At 51.8% G+C, this 18,725-nt stretch overlaps 2 protein-coding genes and 1 long non-coding RNA gene across 4 annotated transcripts; 2 read left to right on the forward strand and 1 right to left on the reverse strand.

Annotated features, from left to right (window-relative positions):
- Window positions 1-83: 83 nt before the first annotated feature.
- Window positions 84-2,912, reverse strand: LOC130262176 (uncharacterized). 2 transcript variants are annotated; one of them, XR_008842073.1, is made up of 3 exons: window positions 2,547-2,912; window positions 1,865-2,042; window positions 84-1,510 (listed from the first exon to the last, which is right to left on the reverse strand). It is a non-coding gene; the product is annotated as an uncharacterized LOC130262176 (long non-coding RNA). The 2 variants fall into 2 exon arrangements; XR_008842072.1 differs by having other exon boundaries at window positions 2,425-2,646.
- On the forward strand, window positions 2,675-11,783 carry HDHD5 (haloacid dehalogenase like hydrolase domain containing 5). Its single transcript, XM_056509023.1, has 8 exons — window positions 2,675-2,908; window positions 2,992-3,192; window positions 3,284-3,396; window positions 3,959-4,052; window positions 4,473-4,506; window positions 4,791-4,965; window positions 5,222-5,410; window positions 5,938-11,783. Exons 1-8 carry the CDS (start codon window positions 2,675-2,677, stop codon window positions 6,293-6,295), a joined length of 1,398 nt encoding a protein of 465 aa, XP_056364998.1. The 3' UTR covers window positions 6,296-11,783.
- A 1,969-nt stretch (window positions 11,784-13,752) lies between these two features.
- TMEM121B (transmembrane protein 121B) lies at window positions 13,753-18,444 on the forward strand. The gene is made up of 2 exons (XM_056511703.1): window positions 13,753-13,936; window positions 14,192-18,444. The coding sequence occupies exons 1-2, from the start codon at window positions 13,772-13,774 to the stop codon at window positions 15,281-15,283; spliced, it is 1,257 nt and encodes a 418-aa protein (XP_056367678.1). The 5' UTR covers window positions 13,753-13,771; the 3' UTR covers window positions 15,284-18,444.
- The last annotated feature ends 281 nt before the right edge of the window (window positions 18,445-18,725 follow it).

The following is an 18,725-nucleotide window of genomic DNA, read 5'->3' on the forward strand; positions in this document are numbered from 1 at the left end:
TTTTAGCATGATTTAAGGAAGGGAAGAGAGGGAAACAAGGAGAAGAGTAAATGATCAGCCCATTCTTTTCAAATAAAGTGAATTCTTTTCAAAGAATTGCCTTGTGGAGCACCAGGTGATTGCAGGGTACAAGGTGAGGCTCTGCTGGTGTGCTTGGGAAGAAAGTGCCAGCTTGAAAAAGCTTCAATATCTGAAATGAAAGAGGAGGAGGCAGCCTCAGGGGTGGTGGGAGGCTGAGCAGAGCAGACAGAGAGGCAAAAAGAGCCTGCTTCAGTCTCCATCCAGACTCAGGAGCAAGGAAAGAGAGCAGAAAATTCCTGCAAGTTTCTCTTGCAATTACTTCAAGCAGCCACAGCAATACCTAAAGCCTTATGCCTGTTATCTCCCCCATCTGTCACTGCCTGTGGCCTCTTCAGGTTCAATTTGTCTAAATGGGAGGTGGATGGAGCTTTGTTTGCAGCACAAGTGTTTGCTGCAGAGCATCTTTGGGGCAATTTAGAGGATGCAATGTTTGTCTCCTGGTCACTCACTGCCAGGAAATGGCTGATCCAGCACTAGTGGTTGCTGTCAAAAACCATGCCAATAAAAACAAAGGAGCCAAGCAAGTGGTTGGAAATAGAAATGGGCCCAAGCAAGCAGGTGGATCTATCAGTTATGTGAACCTCCATCACTGCAGTGGGACTATGCAGGTACCAGATGCTAAGAAAAACCCTCTGGCCATAAAACACAGGGCTGCAGATGTGTTTTCCACCAGCTCCAAATGATCAGCCTGCTTCAGGTTTTTTTCCTGTATAAGCCTTTGAATTATCCTCTTCACAGGTAACAGAAGGACATTTCTTTGGTCAGAAACCTGCAGCTCTAATTGGCTGAGTCCTTAATTCCTTTCTTTGCAGGCTTGCAGCAGTTGCAATCACAGCAGGTCTATCAAGTGTTTTCTGTGCACTGAGGGACAGGCAGGTGAAGGGTCTGGCTCTCAATTCTCCTGGCTTGTCATTTTTATCAGGCTGTGTCCTCCCCCTTGGTCATTACAGGATAAGAAAGGCATTTTGTTGTATTTTCTCAACCTTTAGCTTGTCCATCATCCCACGAGCAGGCTGAGCATGGGCAAGAGGAGAGATAAACTGTGGGGGGAGGGAGGGTTGGCTCAGGCCATTGGAGCAGTAAGGAAGGAGATGGAAGGTAGGGCTGCTTTCCAGGGGGAGTGAGGTCAGGAAGAGATGAGGGGCTGATGACAGGGCTGTGAGTCCAGGGAAAACAGAGCTGCAAAGTTTACACAGGGACCCACGGGAGAAGGCTGTGGGCAAGTGCTTGGCTTTATAAAGGGGGTGGGAAACACATCCCAGCACGGTGTGGACAGGGGAAGGAGAGGGAATCTCCCGTGGGTGGTGTGAGAAGGGCAGACAGATGATCCCCAGAGGAATTTGGGGTACAGCTGCTGCAGAGGAGGTCTGTCCATGTATAGCAGGAGGAATGGCAAGCTCCGAGGAGAGTCACAGAGAAATTCCCAGCGCTGGAAGGGAAAAAGACACGATTGTGCTGCCTTAAAAATAAGTGTTCCAGGCTGTTGGACAGCTTCCCTCCCTTTTCCCTTTTCCCTTTTCCCTTTTCCCTTCCCGTGGAGCGGGAGCTCCTCCCGCAGGGATGCACCGGGATAACAACCCGCACTGGGAATGGGGGATAAACCCCTGTCCCCCAAAACCCCCAGCCCCAAAAACCCTCCCCGGAACTCCTGGATATTTAATACACTCAATTTTTGGGGTTTTTTTAAGCGGTGTAATCGTGTTTTGCTGGATGCCTCTCCCAGCCTCGGGAATGGGAAGGAAGGGGCAAAAGTATCCCAACAATTAAAATAAAAGGGACTCACTCGGGTGACAAGGCTCCTGTGTCTGTCACTAATTTCGGAAAGTCTTGGACTATTTTGGATCGACAGCCAGGGAAGGCGAGGGGTGGAGGGCTCTGGTAGAGTTCTTCACAGAGCTAAATATTTTCAATAATGTCTCCAAGGCCAGAGCTGCAAACACTTCTGAGAAATTAAAGTGATCCTGGAAAATGGAGAAAATAAAAAAATAAAAAATAAAAATAAAATAAAATAAATAAATAAATAAATAAACAGTAGGTGATTCAGTTAAGGCAAAAGCACTTATGGAGGAATAACCATCTTAAATAAACGTTAAATAAACGTGTTTTTCTGAGTTGCCGGTGCTTCAATAGTTCTGCAAATAGGGCTCTGGGTGTTGAAACGGGTCAACAACAAATTAAGGTTGGTGTTCGTGGAAATGGAAGCATAAAAACAAACAATTACACTGTGTCATTGATGCCGAAAGTCATACTTGTTAAACCTGCCCTGTGGAGAGACTCAGGAGATCCTAAGCCCAGTCAGAAAACAAACAGATATTGTTTCACCTCCGTGGATGGGAAACACACCTTTGACTTTCCCCAGGTTGGGATGGGCCTCAGCACCAAGATTTCTGTTTCGTGGTGCAGGAAAGAGGGACGCAGTCTGCCAAAGAGTGAAAAAAAGTGACCAGAGCTCCTTAGAACCTTACTTATTTGTAGGAAAAAGGGTTTCCGTGGAAGGCTGAGCAAAGGCGGGGGAGCTGCAGGCCGGAAGCGGCGGAGTGCACGAGGCCGCAAAGGCTGGTGGGAGTTGTAGTCCGGAGCGGCGCCGTGCCTGATGCTCCTAGGGCGGATGGGAGTTGTAGTCCGAAGCCGCGCAGTGCCCGAGGGGCGGATGGGAGTTGTAGTCCAGGCAGCGCCGTGCCTGAAGCGCCCAGGGCGGATGGGAGTTGTAGTCCGGGCAGCGCCGTCCCTGAGGTGCCCCGGGCGGATGGCGCTGCGCGGCTCGCTGCGGGCCGGCCGGGCGCTGCTGCGGGCCCCGGGGCCGCCCTGCCGCGGGCTCTGCAGCCGGGTGCGTGCGCGGAGGGGGCGCGGGGCGGTGGCGGGGACGGGCGGGAGGCTCCGGGCTGACCGTGCCCTGCGCTCGCCTTGCAGCCGCCGGCCTTCGGGTTCCTGCTGGATGTGGACGGCGTGCTGGTGCGGGGCAGCCAGCCCCTGCCCGCGGCCCGCCGCGCCTTCCAGCGGCTGGCGGACGGCGGCGGGCGGCTGCGGGTGCCCGTGGTGTTCCTGACCAACGCGGGGAACTGCCTGCCCTCGGCCAAGGCCCAGGAGCTGTCGCGGGCGCTGCAGCTGCAGGTAACGGGGCTGCGGGAGGGCCCGGCCCGGCCCGGCCCGAGGGGCTGGGTCCGAGCTGCGGGTCCCAGCCAGGCTCTGCTCCGCCCCGCAGGTCTCTCCGGAGCAGGTGGTGCTGTCCCACAGCCCCCTGCAGCTCTTCAGCCAGTTCCACCGGCGGTGCATGCTGGTGGACGGGCAGGGACCCGTGGAGGAGAACGCCCGCAAGTATCCTTTGTGCATCCTTTGTGCATCCTTTGTGCTTTCTGCATCCTCGCTACGGGCTGCTGCTCCTGCCCCCGGGAGCACGAGGAGACACAAAGATCAGTGGGTTTGCCTTATGGACAGGCTCAGGTGCTGTTCATCTCCATGCTGGTCGCTTCCTGTGTTTGGCTTCTCACGCTCATGGCTTCTGTGATTGCTGCTCTGCTGGTGGGACGTGACCGTGAGGACTCTGTCAGCTCTAGGTGTCTTTCACTTTTGAGATAAAGTTGTGCTCCTCCCATTCTTCCGTGGCAAAGCCCATTAGAGATCACTCCCATCTGTCCCATGAATAAGGTTTTCCCCAGAATCTGACAGCAGCTGAAGGAATTCAGATATGATGGGGCTTTGAGCAGTCTGGTCTAGTGGAAGGCGTCCTGTGAGGTTGTGCATTACCACACTGCTCTGTTACTAGGACTTGCATTGCTTAATCCTATAGATACTTCTGCAAGTAACTGAAAGAAAAGCTGTCATTTAAAAAAAAACAATCAAACCAGTCTCCAGAACATTCCTTGATGGTGTGAACTAGCCTGGGGTTCAAGCACGTGGTCACCATCGAGGCCCTGAGGAAGGCGTATCCCCTGCTGGACATGGTGGACCTGAGCCGCAGGCCGAAGGAACTGGTAATTTCCTGGAGGAAATGGGGAGCAGAAGGGGTGCTCTGGTGCAGAGTGGTCACAGCACACAGCAAAGGGACAGGGCAGCTGGCCTCTGGTCCCTTAGAAGAGCCTGGCACTGACACTGAGCAAACAGCACCTCTGCTCTTCCCAGCGTTGGCTCTTTTCCTTTCTCATGCCATGCCTGCCTTCCATTGCTGTGCCTTGCAGTGAGGGCTAAGGTGGTTTGGTTGACATCTCCAGCTCTGAGACAGGAGTGCAAGATCTGTGAAATCCCATCTGGAATGGAGGAAGGGTTCCAGGTGGCTTTGTTCTGCCTTATTATGGAACTGCCTTGGCAGGTTCAAAGGAGGCGGTTTTAGTTCTGTTTTGGAGATGGCATTAGGTTTTGTATTACTAATCCAGCCTTCCTTTTTTTTCTGGCAGCCTCCTCCTACCACTGGCTTCCCCACTATAGAAGGTAAGCAGTGGCCTGTGTTTACACATGAGCAGCAAGCAGAGCTAGGAGCAGGGCAGGCCAGCTGGGATGGGAGCTGTCAGCTCACTGCTATCCATGGGCAGCATATTCAGAGGGCACAGCCAGGAGGCAGCCCCACTGCTGGAAATAGCTGGGTAAAAACAACTTTTCCCTGTGCTGTGTGCCAGTATCTGGGACTTGCCAGGGCAGCCCAGCAGAGGAGGGGTTTTGTTAGCAGGGGGCTTTTGGATGCTGTGAGTTTCCAAACAGCTCTCAAAATCCTGCAGGGGTGATTCTGTTTGGCGAGCCAGTGAGGTGGGAGACAAGCCTGCAGCTCATCACTGATGTCCTCCTGAGCAATGGGAACCCTGGGGCAGAGCTGCAGGACGTGCCATACCCTCACCTGCCTATCCTTGCCTGCAACATGGACCTCCTGTGGATGGCTGAAGCCAAGATGCCCAGGTGAAAAGCACATGTGCTGTTTGGTTTAGCCAATTTCATACTCTCCTCATGCAGATCATCTTTTCCTACTGAGTTTTTGAATGTTTTAAGAGCTTGATTTTACAATGCAGTTATCAGCAGAGACATGAAAGCTGCATTAAAAATACAGACTAGAACTTGGGGAGAAGCAAAAGCCAGACCACTGGCACTCCACCAAGGAGTGCCTGCTGCTTCAGTGGTGTTACTGGGGATGCTGATGGTCTCCTTTCTGGGGCAGGCTTGGCCATGGCAGCTTCCTTCTCTGCTTGGAGAGCATCTACAAGAAGGTGACAGGCAGGGAGCTGAAGTATGAGGCCCTGGTTGGCAAACCCAGCCCAGTCACGTACCACTATGCCCAGTCCTTGATCCAGCAGCAGGCAGAGAAGCAGGGCTGGAAGGTTCCCATCCGACACCTCTATGCAGTTGGGTAAGAGACTTTTCCCTGCTGCTTTCCTTGGGGAGTTGCATGCTGACTGCTCTTTAGTGGGTTGGTTGTTTTTTGGGTTTTTTTTTTGTCTACTTGCCTTTTTTTTTTCCCCTCTGTTTTTTTCTTAAGTTACTACCAAAATTCCCACGGTATCTCTGGAGCCTCACATCCTGGAACAGAGGCTTGTTAGTTTTTTGTACCCTACACAGCAAAAGCTGTGGACTGTAAGATGCAGAGTGCACATAGGGTGACTCAATTAAGGACAAAATTAAGAGACCCAGATGTAGTACTGTTAGCTCGGTTTGGGAATGTAGGGAATATAATCCAGTGATGTCTGAAACTGCTGTGGGTGCTTGGGAGGTGCACATGTCCTGAGGGTCTCACTGGCCCACTCCAGCTGCTCCTCTTGATGTTAGCAGCTATCTCACACCCCTTCCTCCTTCAGTGCTGTCTTAATCTCAGTCCCCCAGAGCCAGAGAGAGGTAAGGGCTTGTTTCTCATTTCTGTTTCACACTGCCCTTACCCAGGGATAACCCTATGTCTGACATCTATGGGGCAAACCTCTACAACAACTACCTCAAGTCAGCTCGGCAGAAGCACGTGCAGGCTGGGCTGAAGAGGAGCCCACAGGCAGCCTGTGCCCAGGCTGAGGTTTCCCTGCAGCTGGGGCATGACTGCAGCAGTTCAGTGGAGTGCTGCCAGTCCCTTCTGGTCTGCACTGGGGTCTACCACCACACCAGTGATGTTCCCAAGGAAACAGCACAGACAGTGTTCCACGGACACCGGGACTTCTGCTTCGACCCCAGCCTGCTGGAGCCATCCTATGTGGTGCAGGATGTGGATCATGCTGTGCAACTGGCTTTTCAGAAGGAGAACTGGAGCTAGGGGTTCAGGCAGGTGTGCCTGAAGAGCTGCTGTAAGGGGTTTTGTGGACTGGAAAGGGAAGAATGGGGAGGGACCTGGGGTGATTTTCTAATCAAGCTAATGTTAAAGAAAATTCCCTGTTGCAGCACTAAAAGCCCCTTAATTTTACTGACACTCGTCTGCCATCCTTACAGCTGCTGACAGACTTTCAACTGTGACCATACACTGCTGCCAGCAGTAATTGAGCCATAATGGAAACAGGGTATAAGGAGTAGGCTTGTCCCAACAATCCCAGTTCTGTTCAGCTCTCACAGCTCATTCTCTTCCACACTTTGTGTGCAAAGATCAGGGGAGCCCACCCTCCTCTTTGTGAGGTGTTTGAGGGCAAAGCTCTTCCCCACACAAGGAGCCACCATCAGCCATTTGTAGAATGTGCTGTTTGTCCAGGCTGTGACTCCAGCACACCAAAAGCTGGGCTGTGGTGGCACCTTGCCAAGAGGAGACTTTTAAGTCTTAACATTCTCCTCGTGAAGAATAAGTGCCTAGAGACTTTAACAAATTCTCTTTGCCTGGGGATTTGCCACTGCATCACTGTCAGTCTGAAACAAAGTTCTGTTTTTCAGTCATCTGGCAGCTGTGGAGAGGCAGGGGCTCTCAAAGGAAGCTGCAGTAGCCAGAGCAACTTGCTGAGTTGAAAGTTATATAGTGCCCTCCCCCCTATTTAGCATTCTGTGAACACCCTGCCTTTTCCCACCAGGGAGCCAGCAGCCTGCTCTCAGTAGCAGAGGAAACCACCACAGAGTTTGAATTGGCAGAGTTGTTTGCCCAGAACTCAGTGCTGCAGCAAGAAGCTCTTTTGGCACCCACTCTGATCCCAGCTGTTGCAGGGAGCATCCACCTGCTCCAGCTGGCACTGCTTCCAAGAGGAGCCCTTCTTTGGAGCAAGGGCCAAACAAAAGGAGTCACAGTCCACCTTTGCTGCTTCCTTGCATGCAAGGGTTCAAAGAGAAGATCATCAAACTAGAATGGTACCAGAGCCCCAGATCCCCAGGCCTGATCTTTTAGAATACAAATGTCTTTGTCTTCCAGTTCTTTTGTTCCTCTCATCCCTCATGTGGTTTGCAGCTCAGGGATACCCCATACAGTCTGACCTCTGGTCCCTCCTCTTTCTTTAACATGGAATCCCCTAACATGAATTAGCAGCTGCCTGCCCAGGAATATTTCCCTCACATGCACCTTCTATTGCCTCTTCTCCTAGCTCAGGCTATCCAGAGAAAGACAAGATTTGTGTCTCCATAGACATTCCAAAGAAGATAAGAAAGGTTAGCATGAGAAATTAATGTGAAAGATTTGGCTTAGTGAGGAGTGTCTTAATTCCAGAGGAGCACTATGATTTTAGAAGCACAAATCAGCCTGTGAATATTATGAAAAGCCTTGGAACCAGCACAACTGAGTTGGTTTTCCTAATTACAGTCAGCTCACACCACACTGAAGCATCAGAAACAGGTCTGCTCTGCCTCTTCTTTCCTCCTTCCTGCTTTACCAGGCAGCTTCACACACAGGGTGCAAACAAGATATTCTGCACAGAAGTTTGAGTTCTTCATTCACATCTCAGCATCCATGTGCACTCAAATTCTGCTCCAGCAGCTCTCCATCCTCTCAATACTGGTGTGTCTTCCTAGGAAGGTCACTGCAGCATAGGCTCTGTTCTTAAGTTGTGCCAGGCTCTGTGTGTGAAGCAGACCAGGTGCTTTCTGTTAACCCAGGCAAGGGAGTTTCTTCTCTTTTTCTCTGTCCTTTACTTCATGAATAGGAGCAGAAAAATACCTCCTTGCACGTGTTTCCCTCCTGCAAAATCCACAGTGGGGAGCAGTTTCTTCCTCCTTTACCACTACTTGGGGTTCACCTTTCTCTCATCAGGACAAGAATTGCTTGGCTGCTTCTAAAAGCAGCTGTAATGGGAGGAACACAGATTTGAATCCTTTTCCTTTCACTGGAGAGAGAAGGAAATTACCATTTCATCTCATTGCACAAGACAAGGGCTTGTTTGCAATTCCCAGAAGAGCTGCACAGGGGAGGACTTGGGATATAAGACAGGGAAGGTCCTTTAGCTGCAGCACTCTTCACAGAGAGGTTGTGCAAGGCCTGAAACTGGAGCCCAAACCCCATTTATTCACAGGGTGGCTCCAGTGTCCCTCAGCCTCACTTTCCAGATGTGCCATCCACTGCAGAAAGAGGAGCACTCCCTTTGCTTGCAGTGCTTGCTGCCTTGGGTGGTAACTTCCATGGGATTCCTTGGAATGGTCCTCAAGGATAGATCTCAGGGAGCTGTTGCTGGCAGGAAAAACGAGCCACACCTTCAGTGTGTGGGTGCTGACTGCAGAAATGCTGAGCTCTGTCCCTCTGCAGCCAGCCTTTGGCACAGCTCTCACAGTTAAAAGCATGGTGCCAGCTACTCAGAGAAAAGGTGCTGCTGAACCACTGTGCCCTGGGGGCTGTGGCACCTCTTCCAAGGAAGGAAGGAAGAGGTTTGGATTTGCACAGAGAAGGAGCCAGGCATCTCCATCTTTGGAAGAGCAGCAGAGGTGAGCTGACTGATGTGAATCTGCTTCAGATGCCAAATCTGCTTTTAGCTCTGGATTTGTTCTTTTTTTTTTTTCTTTTTTTTTTTCACCAGTGTTCTGTGAGTCTTAAAAATGCATAGGAGGAACTTCAGTGATAAGGAATTTAAAAAAAAAAAATGCTTTGCTTGCGAGTTAAAATTGAACAGAAGGGAGGAGAATCTAGAAATATCTTGTACCCTTTCCCTGATTCATACCAAGTAAGGTTGCATAAAAAATTCTGCTTTGTTGCTCTCTGCATTCTCTAATTAGCCAGATGGGCTGCCCTTGGTGTGAGCAATGCAAAGACCTTTCTCCTCCTGCCCTTCTCAGCTCCTTGAAACAGTGCACTTTGTCCAAGTCCCTGCCTGGGAATTGCATGGACCCACTGGATGGAGTAGGAAATCTGGCTCCCCCAGCTGCTCTTGGACACTGGCTTGATTCTGAAAGGTTTCTGTTAATGAAATTGCTTGGCAGGTGTCCTGTATTCCATGAGTTGTGCTAGAGTGCTGTACAGGCTTGTAGCTTATCTCCAGTTCATTTATGGACATGTCTTATTGCCAGAATTCAGTGAAATCCTTTTTCCTTGGAACTGCTGCTTCCTGGAATTAGCTTCCAGCGTGGCTGGAACAGAACTCTTCCTTTGTCTCCTGTCTTGCTCAGAAGTGGTGTCTCTGAAGCAGTATTTCTGTCCTTTGGAGCACTCATCCTGTGCAGATGATGGGACTAAGCAGGAGAGGGGACTGCACTGCTCATCCAATCCCTTAATGTTTACATGGTGCACTGGCCTGTGCAGCAAACAGGGCAAAGACCTGATCCTAACAGCTCCATCTGCCAAAGATGAACAGGTTTTAGTCAAGCCAGAAGGGAGTTTGCAACTGAGAAAAGCAGGAAGGAACCAAGGGATAGGCCTTGTTTTGGATCTGAAGCAAAGAGCTTTTATGGTGGCCAGGGAAGTAAATTCCTTTATTCCACAGGACACATGCAACTACTAACCTGCCATTCAGGGCACCAGATAACACTGCTGTCCCCTCCCTCCCATCCTAATCCTGCCATGCCTTTCCCCCTGCAGTAAATGGTAATGTTTCAGATTGTGTCATGTGCACTACAGAAGAGTGGTTCTATATCATTCAGAGAAATCACAGACTGTGATTATTCTAGATTTCATATTAATTTCAATGCAGTTACAGAGTTGATACTTTGTTCAAGCACATATGTAAAATAATAATAAAAGTTCAAGCACATATGAAAATAATAAAAGATGTTTTCTTTGAAATAAATTTTAAATTCCTGTGTGTACATTTAATGGGTATTATCCTGCTCTCTTTCACATTTTTGCCCTAAAACATGATTAGGGCAAATTCTGTTCGCTTTTTATTTTTTTTTCTGTTCTTCAAACTATTACCAGATTTTCTTGAGGGAACCACCCTGTAAGATACCCCTTCAGCAATTAACTGGCAAACTTTCAGACCAGAACCAAAAGCTTCCCCTGATTTCAACAGAAAATTAAAGATCCTGCTAGGTGAAACCATCATCTTTGATAATCTAGAAGCAGCCAGTTCACTTGCAGTGTTCTTACAGATATCTAGTTCATACCTGTTCTCTAGGAACCAAACCTCCATCAAGGAAACACTTCTCTTAATTCACTATAATAAACCTCCTTTTCAGTTTTTAAACTATGAAGAACTTTCTCCTCCAGGTCAGATCAATACATGCTCTATGCTAAGGCTGAGTAACTACAAAACACCAAAAGCAAACCCCAAACACTCTCCAAGTTCCTACCCTGCTACAAAAAAAAGTCTTGACATTTTCTGCTGGTATTGAAAGCTCTTTGAACTGGAATGTAATTACAAGCAATAGACTGTTACCACTTTTATATCCTTTTGAGGAGGATCTGCATTCCCTGAACCATAACACAGGATCAGCACTTTAGTCACAAAGACTGTGTTCAGAAGCCTTGTTGAATTTTGGTGCTGGCCAGGTGAAACCTTTTTACACTTGCCTGTAACTTCAGCCCTGACCATTGAATGGGTTAGATCAGTGCAGCACAAAGCATGGCTCAGAGGATCCCAGAAGCTTCCTTTCCCACACAAAAGGCATTTCAAGTGTGGTAGGAGCAGATTATGCTCCAGCTCCCTGAGATCAGCTTTGCCTCCTTCCCTCCCACTGCTGCCAGTTTCTGACAGCTTACTGCAGGGTATAATTAGGTATCTAGTTTCTGGTCTCTCTTTCAGGCATATATCTGCCTTTTTTTTTTTTTTTTTTTTTTTTTAATTTTTCCTTCCCCCAAGAAATTGACTCATTATTTTATTTTCTCCCAAGTTCAACCCTCAAGAAAGTTTTGCTTTACCCTAGCAGGGGTATTTTTGAGGGCCCACTTGTTTCCAGTTGTGGTGTAAACTAAAAATGGTAGCATTTTAGATATTCAGTATGACTATTGCACAAAACTCCACTGTCTGCTGTTTGCCTTTAAATACATGTATACACACACATCTCTGTGCATATACATCAATACATAAAGAAGCCAAAAACTTAGCTTGGGAGCTGCTGAAGAGTAGAAGCTATTTATAGTTCAGCTTTTTAATGTTTTAACAGTAATGGTTAAGCACTAACACATCCAAGGGCTGCACATTGCATTAAATAACTGGATCACATGGGAAGCATCAGCTTGTCATATCTCATCCTACAGGGTGCTACAAAAAGCTCTTCAGTGCTTTCTCGAGTAGAAGTCATTTCTCCCCTCATTCCCATTTTAAAGCAGAGGCACAATTTCTGCTTCCTTTCCTACAAATAAGCTCCTTTCTTATCCTCACCTCTTTGTTTGGGTTGTGTTTGCACTGCTGGAGCCCATGCTCAGCCCAAGAAAGCCCTCGAGCTTCCACCCTTCTTCCTGGTGTTCCCCCATTCCTTGTCACAGCTCCCCTTGCCATGCAACCACAGCTCCTACCTTGGATGCAGGTCCCTTCACAGCCCCAGCAGGTATCCTGTGCTGCCTGGAGAGCCATTTCCAGGAGCCTGCTCTTGCCTGCTCACACAGCCTCAGCCCCCTGAGCACCCAGCTCCCTCCCAGCTGCCTCAGCTCCCTGCTCCCAGCTCCCCACATCACCTGGGTGCCCAGGCTGGCACACAGCTGCCTGTGAAACAAAACCCTTCCCACAGCCAGGGATCCCCACCCTGTTTCCTTTACCCCACAGGTGGGACACCAGACAGCCACCCAAAGCTTTGGGGAATGTTTTTATGAAAGGAGTGCCTGGATCAAAAGCAGAGATATGAGTGCCAGGGCAGCTGAGTGAGTGTGTCCAGCCTATGGCACACAGGGAGCTGCATTGCTCAGGAAATCCAGAGCAGGACAGCCAACAAGGCAAAGCTGTCACTGTCTGCAGCCCAGGTAGGGCAGGACCAGCCTTCTTTGCATGATGGATGCTTGGTTTTCACTCCACATCTTCTTGTAGAAGTGGAAAACTCCCCTTTGCAGCAGGATGTGGCAAGACCAGTTTAGCTAATGCTGAGGGCTGACCACACAGGAATCATGCCAGTGACACAAGTACTGGCTTAGAGTAGTAGTAGAGGCAGGTGAAGGTGCCCACCCACCTTGGATAAAAGGCAAAACCCAGAACATAAGAATGTGGTTTTACTCTGTACCACGGGCCACACAGACTGACACTGCCATCTAACCCACCTTTCTGGGGAAACCAAATTAGCAGGCACAGCTGGTGTCACTCACACCACTCTGAGCTGTCCTGAACTGGGCAACTCCCAACACCTGCCAAGGAACACCAGCAATCATCCTCCTTGTGCCCAAAGAAATCTTTGTGTCAATCCACCCTAAATTGTCCCTATCTCTTACTCAGTTATCTCTCTGCTTCCAGTTTAAGCATGAATTCTCCTAGAACCCCGGGCTGAATTCTTCTTGTTGCCAGGGACACTGACTGGAGCAGGGCTCCTGAGGGATATGTATTAGATGGTTGTCACTGCTGTATTAAGCAGCATTTGCTCAGTCCCATGTGTTGATTTAGCTACATGCTCAAAACATGAAGCTAGTTTGGATCTTTATCACAAAGTGTAGTTAATACAGACATTTGTGGAGACTTTATTTGGTGTGCTTCACATCATGGTCAGGCAGCACCTGGCTCATGGCTGGTGGGCACAGGTACAAATGAGAAACTGGTGATGCTGAGCATCACTTTGGGATGTGCCAAGCCATTAGTGCTGGTGATGAACACATCCAGCCAGCCATTAAGCTCATTCGAGGCCATTAATAGCGGGTCAATAAAGGTCCCGATTGTTGCTCTAGGTAGAAGTAGGAACTCAAGAGCTATTCATATGAATTCAAATGCTGTGTCCCATCATGGCAAGCTGGGCAGGGCAGAGCATGTGGATTGGCTCAACTCAGAAAATCGGGTAAAAGACACTTTGATGAACAAACACACCAGACCAAAGGCAGGGGCAGCACAGAGGAGCCACAAGGAGTGCTCCACTGTAGGCTCTGTGCCAGCCAGCTGCTCTTTGTCTTGGCCAGCCTAGAGAGATGAGGGGACTCTGAAGCGCTCCCCGATGTGTGTGCCAGGGTGCAGGGCCACGTCCACGGGCGGCGGTCCTGCGGGGCAGGATGCTCCCGATCCGTGCGAGGGGAGCATCCCCGGGGACAAGGCGGGGGCCTCTCCCCCTCCCCTTCTGGCCCCCTCCTCCTCCTCTCCCGGCCCCAGCCCACCCACCACCGCCGGCAGCCGCTGCCGGGCGCCGCCCCCGGGCCCCCGCCGCTCGGGCTCTCGCCCCGCTGCCGCTGCCGCTGCCGCTGCCGGGCCCGGTGCGGCGGCGCGGGGGGCGGGCCGGGGGCGGGCCGGGGGCCGCGGCGGGGCCGTGGGGCCCAGCGCCGGCTCGGGGGCCGGGGAGGACCATGCACCGCGCTGCCTCCAACCAGCGCTCGGTCTCCTCCTCCTCGGGCTCCTTCCAGCCGCCGCCGCCGCCGCCGCCGCCGCTGCCTCCGCACGCCGCCGACCGGCAGCCGCTCTTCCCGGGGGGCTCCGGCAGCCGGCGCGGCTCGGGGTCCAGCTCGGGCTCGGCGCGGGCCCGCCGCCCTCGCAGCCCCCGCAGCAGCACCGAGCAAGAGGAGGAGGAGGAGGAGGAGGAAGAGGAGGAGGACAGCAGCAGCATCAGCAAGCCCCTGGTGCCGCCGCCCGCCGCCCCGCTGCCCGCCGCCGCCTCGCCGCTCCCCAGCAGCAGCAGCGGCGGCGGCGGCGGGGGCAGCCCGGGCCGCGGCATGACGGCGGCGGAGCTGTACGGGGCGGCGGCGGCGGGCGCGGGGGCGGGGGGCTCCGGGGCGGCGGCGGGGGCGCTGCTGGGGCCCGGCGGGGCGGGGGGAGGGCGGCGCTGGGGCTTCCAGGCGCTGTCCCTGGTGCTGTTGCTGGGGCAGGGCGCGCTGCTGGACCTCTACCTGATCGCCGTCACCGACCTGTACTGGTGCAGCTGGATCGCCACCGACCTGGTGCTGGCGGCCGGCTGGGGCATCTTCTTCTGCCGCAACAGCCGGGCTCGCCGCCGGGAGCGGCCCCCGCCGCCGCCCGGGCCGCCGCCGCCGCACCCGCTGCTGCTGCACGGCCCGCCCGGCGGCCGCGGGGCCGGGGGGCGCGGGGCCGGGGTCCCCGCCCGCGGCGGCGACTTCGCCTACGCGCACCTGGCCTGGCTCATCTACTCCATCGCCTTCACGCCCAAGGCGGCGCTGATCCTGGGCACGTCCATCCTGGAGCTGATCGAGCTGCGCCTGCCGCTGGGCACCACCGGCTTCCGCATCACGCTGGCGCTGTCGGCGCCGCTGCTGTACTGCCTGCTGCGGGCCATCGGCACCGAGGGCGCGGGGCAGCTGCTCCTGCCGCCGCAGCCGCCGCCGCAGCACCGCGCCGCCGCCGCCTTCCTCGCCACCTGCCTGGACCTGCTCGACAGCTTCTCGCTGCTGGAGCTGGTGCTGCAGCCCGGCCGGCCGGCGCCGCTGCCCGCCCCGCTGCGCTACCTGCTCATCGCCGTCTATTTCCTCTGCCTGGCCTCGCCGGTGCTGTGGCTGTACGAGCTGAGCGCGGCCCGCCCGCCCGGCGCCGCCCGCCTGGCGCTGCACCTGCTGCTGCCCGCCGGGCTGCTGGACGCGCCGCTGCTGGCGCTGCGCTGCCTGCTGCTCCTGCGCTACCAGCAGCCGCTCTCCCTCTTCATGCTCAAGAACCTCTTCTTCCTGACCTGCCGCGGGCTGGAGGCGCTGGAGACCTGCTGCCTGCTGCGCCCCGCCGCCGCCCCGCCGCCCGCCAAGTACGGCCCGGCCGCCGCCGCGCCCGCCGCCGCCCCGCTGGCGCACGGGCTCTCCGACGTGGATGTGGGGCCGCACGGCTACGTGAACGCCCTGGCGGTCAGCGCCCAGGGCTGAGCCCCCGGGCCGCCCCGGCAGAGCCCCGTCTCTGCCTTCTGCTCAGGTTCGCTCCGCCGTGGCCGGGCAGGGGAAGGGGACTTGGGCTTCCCCGGCAGACTCCCGCTCTCCTCCTCCCTTCCTCACGGACACGTCCAGCAGCGGGAGCTCCGCACAAACCCGACTACCTGCAGGAGCCGACGGATGACACTTGTCGCCAGAAAACGCCCTGTCCTTCGTGACGAGACTTCTTCCAGTGCTTCTGTCTCTCCACTGCCTGGAGGGTCCCGCTCTTCCCCTCCCTCCCAGGACATTGTGTTGCTCTGTAACCATAAAGGTTCGGTTTTTCCTTGTCGTCCTCAACAAGGACCAGTGCATTTTGTCCCCTCCTTTAGGAACTCCTGCTGACCACAATAATGAGATGCAAGAGGGGCCCGACCAGCAGATGTTGCCTCCAGAAGAACAGAAGGAAGCATGCTTTGGTTTCCTGGGTCTTGCAAAGCTGCTGCCTGTGTCTCCCAGGCCTCTGTGTACCAGCTAAGGAACCTCTGGAAGCACGCTGGCCTCTCGGTCACTTCAAGCCCATGAGCCACCTTCTCCTTGCCAAAATGTCTACTACCTCTGTGCTTCAACCTTTTGCATCTTACATTGACTTCACATGCTAAAGAAACCAATCCAGCATGGACACAAACCAGGGCTTAGGTCCTATTTCATAACCACCAAGACATTTATTTCTGGTGAGAACAGGGTTTACAGCAGCCTGCTGCTGGCACCCCCAGCTGCTGGGGCTCTCATTTCTCTGTGAATATGCATGTTTACGGATCAGCGTTGGTTTTCTTTTACACAGAGCATAGGGTCTTCCTTTACACAGCCAGAAAGGCTGGAAAATTCCCTCTGGCCCCCTTCCATGCCTGCTTGAGAGAGCAGAGACGGAGCTGAGCCTGCAGAGTGCCAGAGGACACTGGCACTGCTCGGGATGGGCTGTGCCCAGTGAACCTCACTTCAGCACAGAAAGCCAAGTGCTGCAGGAGCCCTCGAGGCAGAGGGGCTCTGGAGCTGTGGTGAAAGCCCATGTATCAGCATCCTGTCCTCTGTGTGCATGTGGTTGAGGGTAGGTGGGGAAAAATTGCTAGTAACCTCTCATAGGAACACAGTTTTCTTTGGTTTTGAGCTCCGTGAATGTTGGGTGGGGCTAAGGCCTGCTCTTCTGCCTGGCTGCAGCTGCTCCTAAAGCAGCCCCATGGAAGCAGGAGCACACAGGCCACGTTTGGAGGAAGGACTTTGCCCCTCCCAGGCTTATATTTTGTTACCTGGGCACGGCTGCAATAATTGTGACAAACAACAGTTTCCTGTTGCGAAGTATTTTTATTTATTTTTTTCTTTTCAAGCTGTCCTGATGGGAAGGGGAAATAAAGCACAACCAACTGCTACCCACAGCAGGACTGCAGGTGCAGCCCAGACTTCTTCTGCACACACATTCATTCTTTCCTTCAGGGCTTGGGCTTCAGAGCCTCTGTCCCACCTTCCTTTTCACAGAGTGGGATCAGCTGCCTGCTCTGGTGGACTGCTACAGCAAAATGTTTACAGTCTGGTAACTTCCAGCTCCCAGAGGCAGAAGTGGGGCTGCCATGGGGCTCTCCTCCCCCAGCTCTCGGTGGCTGATGGGTTTTGAGGGGCTGGAAAAGCCCCTAGAACAAAAAGATGGGTCCATAGTGCTGTTCTGTTCAGAAGTGCAGCTAGGATGGGTGACTCGCTGCTCTCCTCATGCCAAAGGGAGAGTTGGCAAAGCTAGGCTTAACTTTCCCACCAGTGCTTTATTTTTAACCTGAGCCCTCACATGGGCAGTTGTGTGAATTTTGGCCAGTGGCCTTTCTCTTCAGTAATTTCTTCTTGTCTGGACAATCTTGGTGCTGTGAGTGACTGTGATTGTAAAACTTGGTACTGTGAACTTTTACTATGTGATGTGAAATGTGTCGAGGGGATGCTAAGTTCCTGGCCAAAGGAGGTGTAATTACAGGTATATCATGCTTGTACAGGTATTTGTTTCCTTGCACCTTCCTTTTTCAGCATTAAATAGGTAGTAGAAGCTCAGAAATAATTATTCAAGAGAGAATAAGGTGATACCTGAACCTAGGACTACTCCATTCTTCAGTCAAAGAGCTGAAAAAAAAAATTAAAATCCCCAACCAACCAACTTTGCCAAAAACAAGCTGAAAGGAAAAAAAAGCTTTTCATCACCAACTATGTTTGGCTGCTCCTATGGCCAAGTTCCCAATAGCAAAGTGCTAATCCCCAATACACATAGTTGAGACATCAAAAGAATCACAGCACAATTATTAACAAGTCTGACTCCATTACCCCTTCATAGCCCATAACAAAGTTGTTGTTTCAACAGTGAGTGCCTTTTTCCAGTTAGGATGTTATTGAGAAAAATGGCATATTTGAAATTTATCTGGCCATGGCATATTTAACCCAGTGGTGGTGAACTCACAGTTCAGATTTTTCCATGGATGAAAAGGTTGCCCAGGACAGATGACCCTGCAAAATGACATTTGTGTTGCATAGAATTCCTTTGTAGAAAAAGTTGTTTGTGGTGCCATGGTTTCTAGGTAGTTAGGAAATGTGCTGTTTGGAGAGTGTCAAGCTCTTAGAGTTGGCTAGACAGAAGCCCCCTTGCAACTAAAAGGACAGCTCTGCTGCTCCTGCAATTACTTACTATGAAAAAACTTTTAAAGATCTTCAATGTCTTGTTTATAAACCTGCTCCTCCTTTTGAATTCTTTTGGTAATTGAACTCTTGCTTCCACTTAAACCTTTCTGTTTGCAGAAGAGAGATGGTGGTACCATCCAAGTGCAAGCAATACCTCTCCTGATGCACCTTGCACATCTCCTGTACTTTGTGCCAACATTACATTACTGGTCCAGGTCAGTAACACTTTACTGAATCAATTTGTGCCATACTAAGACACAGGTCCCTTGGGATTCTGTTACACAACTCAGTTATTTAGCATTTTATTGCTCTTTGTTTGCTATCCTGACAAAAGAGATGACTACTCCCAGGAGGGGAAATGGAAGTGAGAGATAAGGCCTGTGGCTGATGGACACTTGGCATCCCCCTGGCATTAATCAGAACTTGTATTTTTTAAAAAGCAAGATTGTTAAAATAAAATTAGAAACTTGTGACTGATTTTGTTCCTTTTTTTTTTCCTCCTTTGAGTCTTGCTATTCAATTTTGTATTGAATAGGGACCAACAGATGCATTAAAGTTACTTGTTTTCCTCATACTGGATTACTAAAACAGTGTCTGGATTTTTCCCCTCAAACAAACTTTCTGTAAGTGAAAGCAAATTCTAAGAGCTGTAACACCAAGGGAGTTATTTGAGAAGGGAATGACTAAGGCAAGGAAATTCAGATGACACTTCTGAGCTTCCTATTTAAGTGATTTATAGGAATTTATACCACTT

This window comes from Oenanthe melanoleuca, chromosome 1A, assembly GCF_029582105.1.
Source record: "Oenanthe melanoleuca isolate GR-GAL-2019-014 chromosome 1A, OMel1.0, whole genome shotgun sequence".
Lineage (NCBI taxonomy): Eukaryota > Metazoa > Chordata > Aves > Passeriformes > Muscicapidae > Oenanthe > Oenanthe melanoleuca.

Coding starts and splice junctions, on each gene's coding strand:
- TMEM121B (XM_056511703.1), top strand. CDS start 13,772: ATGCACCGCGCTGCCTCCAACCAGCGCTCGGTCTCCTCCTCCTCGGGC. Junction 13,937..14,191: donor CGGGGTCCAGCTCGGGCTCG/GCGCGGGCCCGC, acceptor GCGGGGGGCTCC/GGGGCGGCGGCGGGGGCGCT.
- HDHD5 (XM_056509023.1), top strand. CDS start 2,675: ATGCTCCTAGGGCGGATGGGAGTTGTAGTCCGAAGCCGCGCAGTGCCC. Junction 3,193..3,283: donor CGCGGGCGCTGCAGCTGCAG/GTAACGGGGCTG, acceptor TCCGCCCCGCAG/GTCTCTCCGGAGCAGGTGGT. Junction 4,507..4,790: donor TGGCTTCCCCACTATAGAAG/GTAAGCAGTGGC, acceptor AAAATCCTGCAG/GGGTGATTCTGTTTGGCGAG.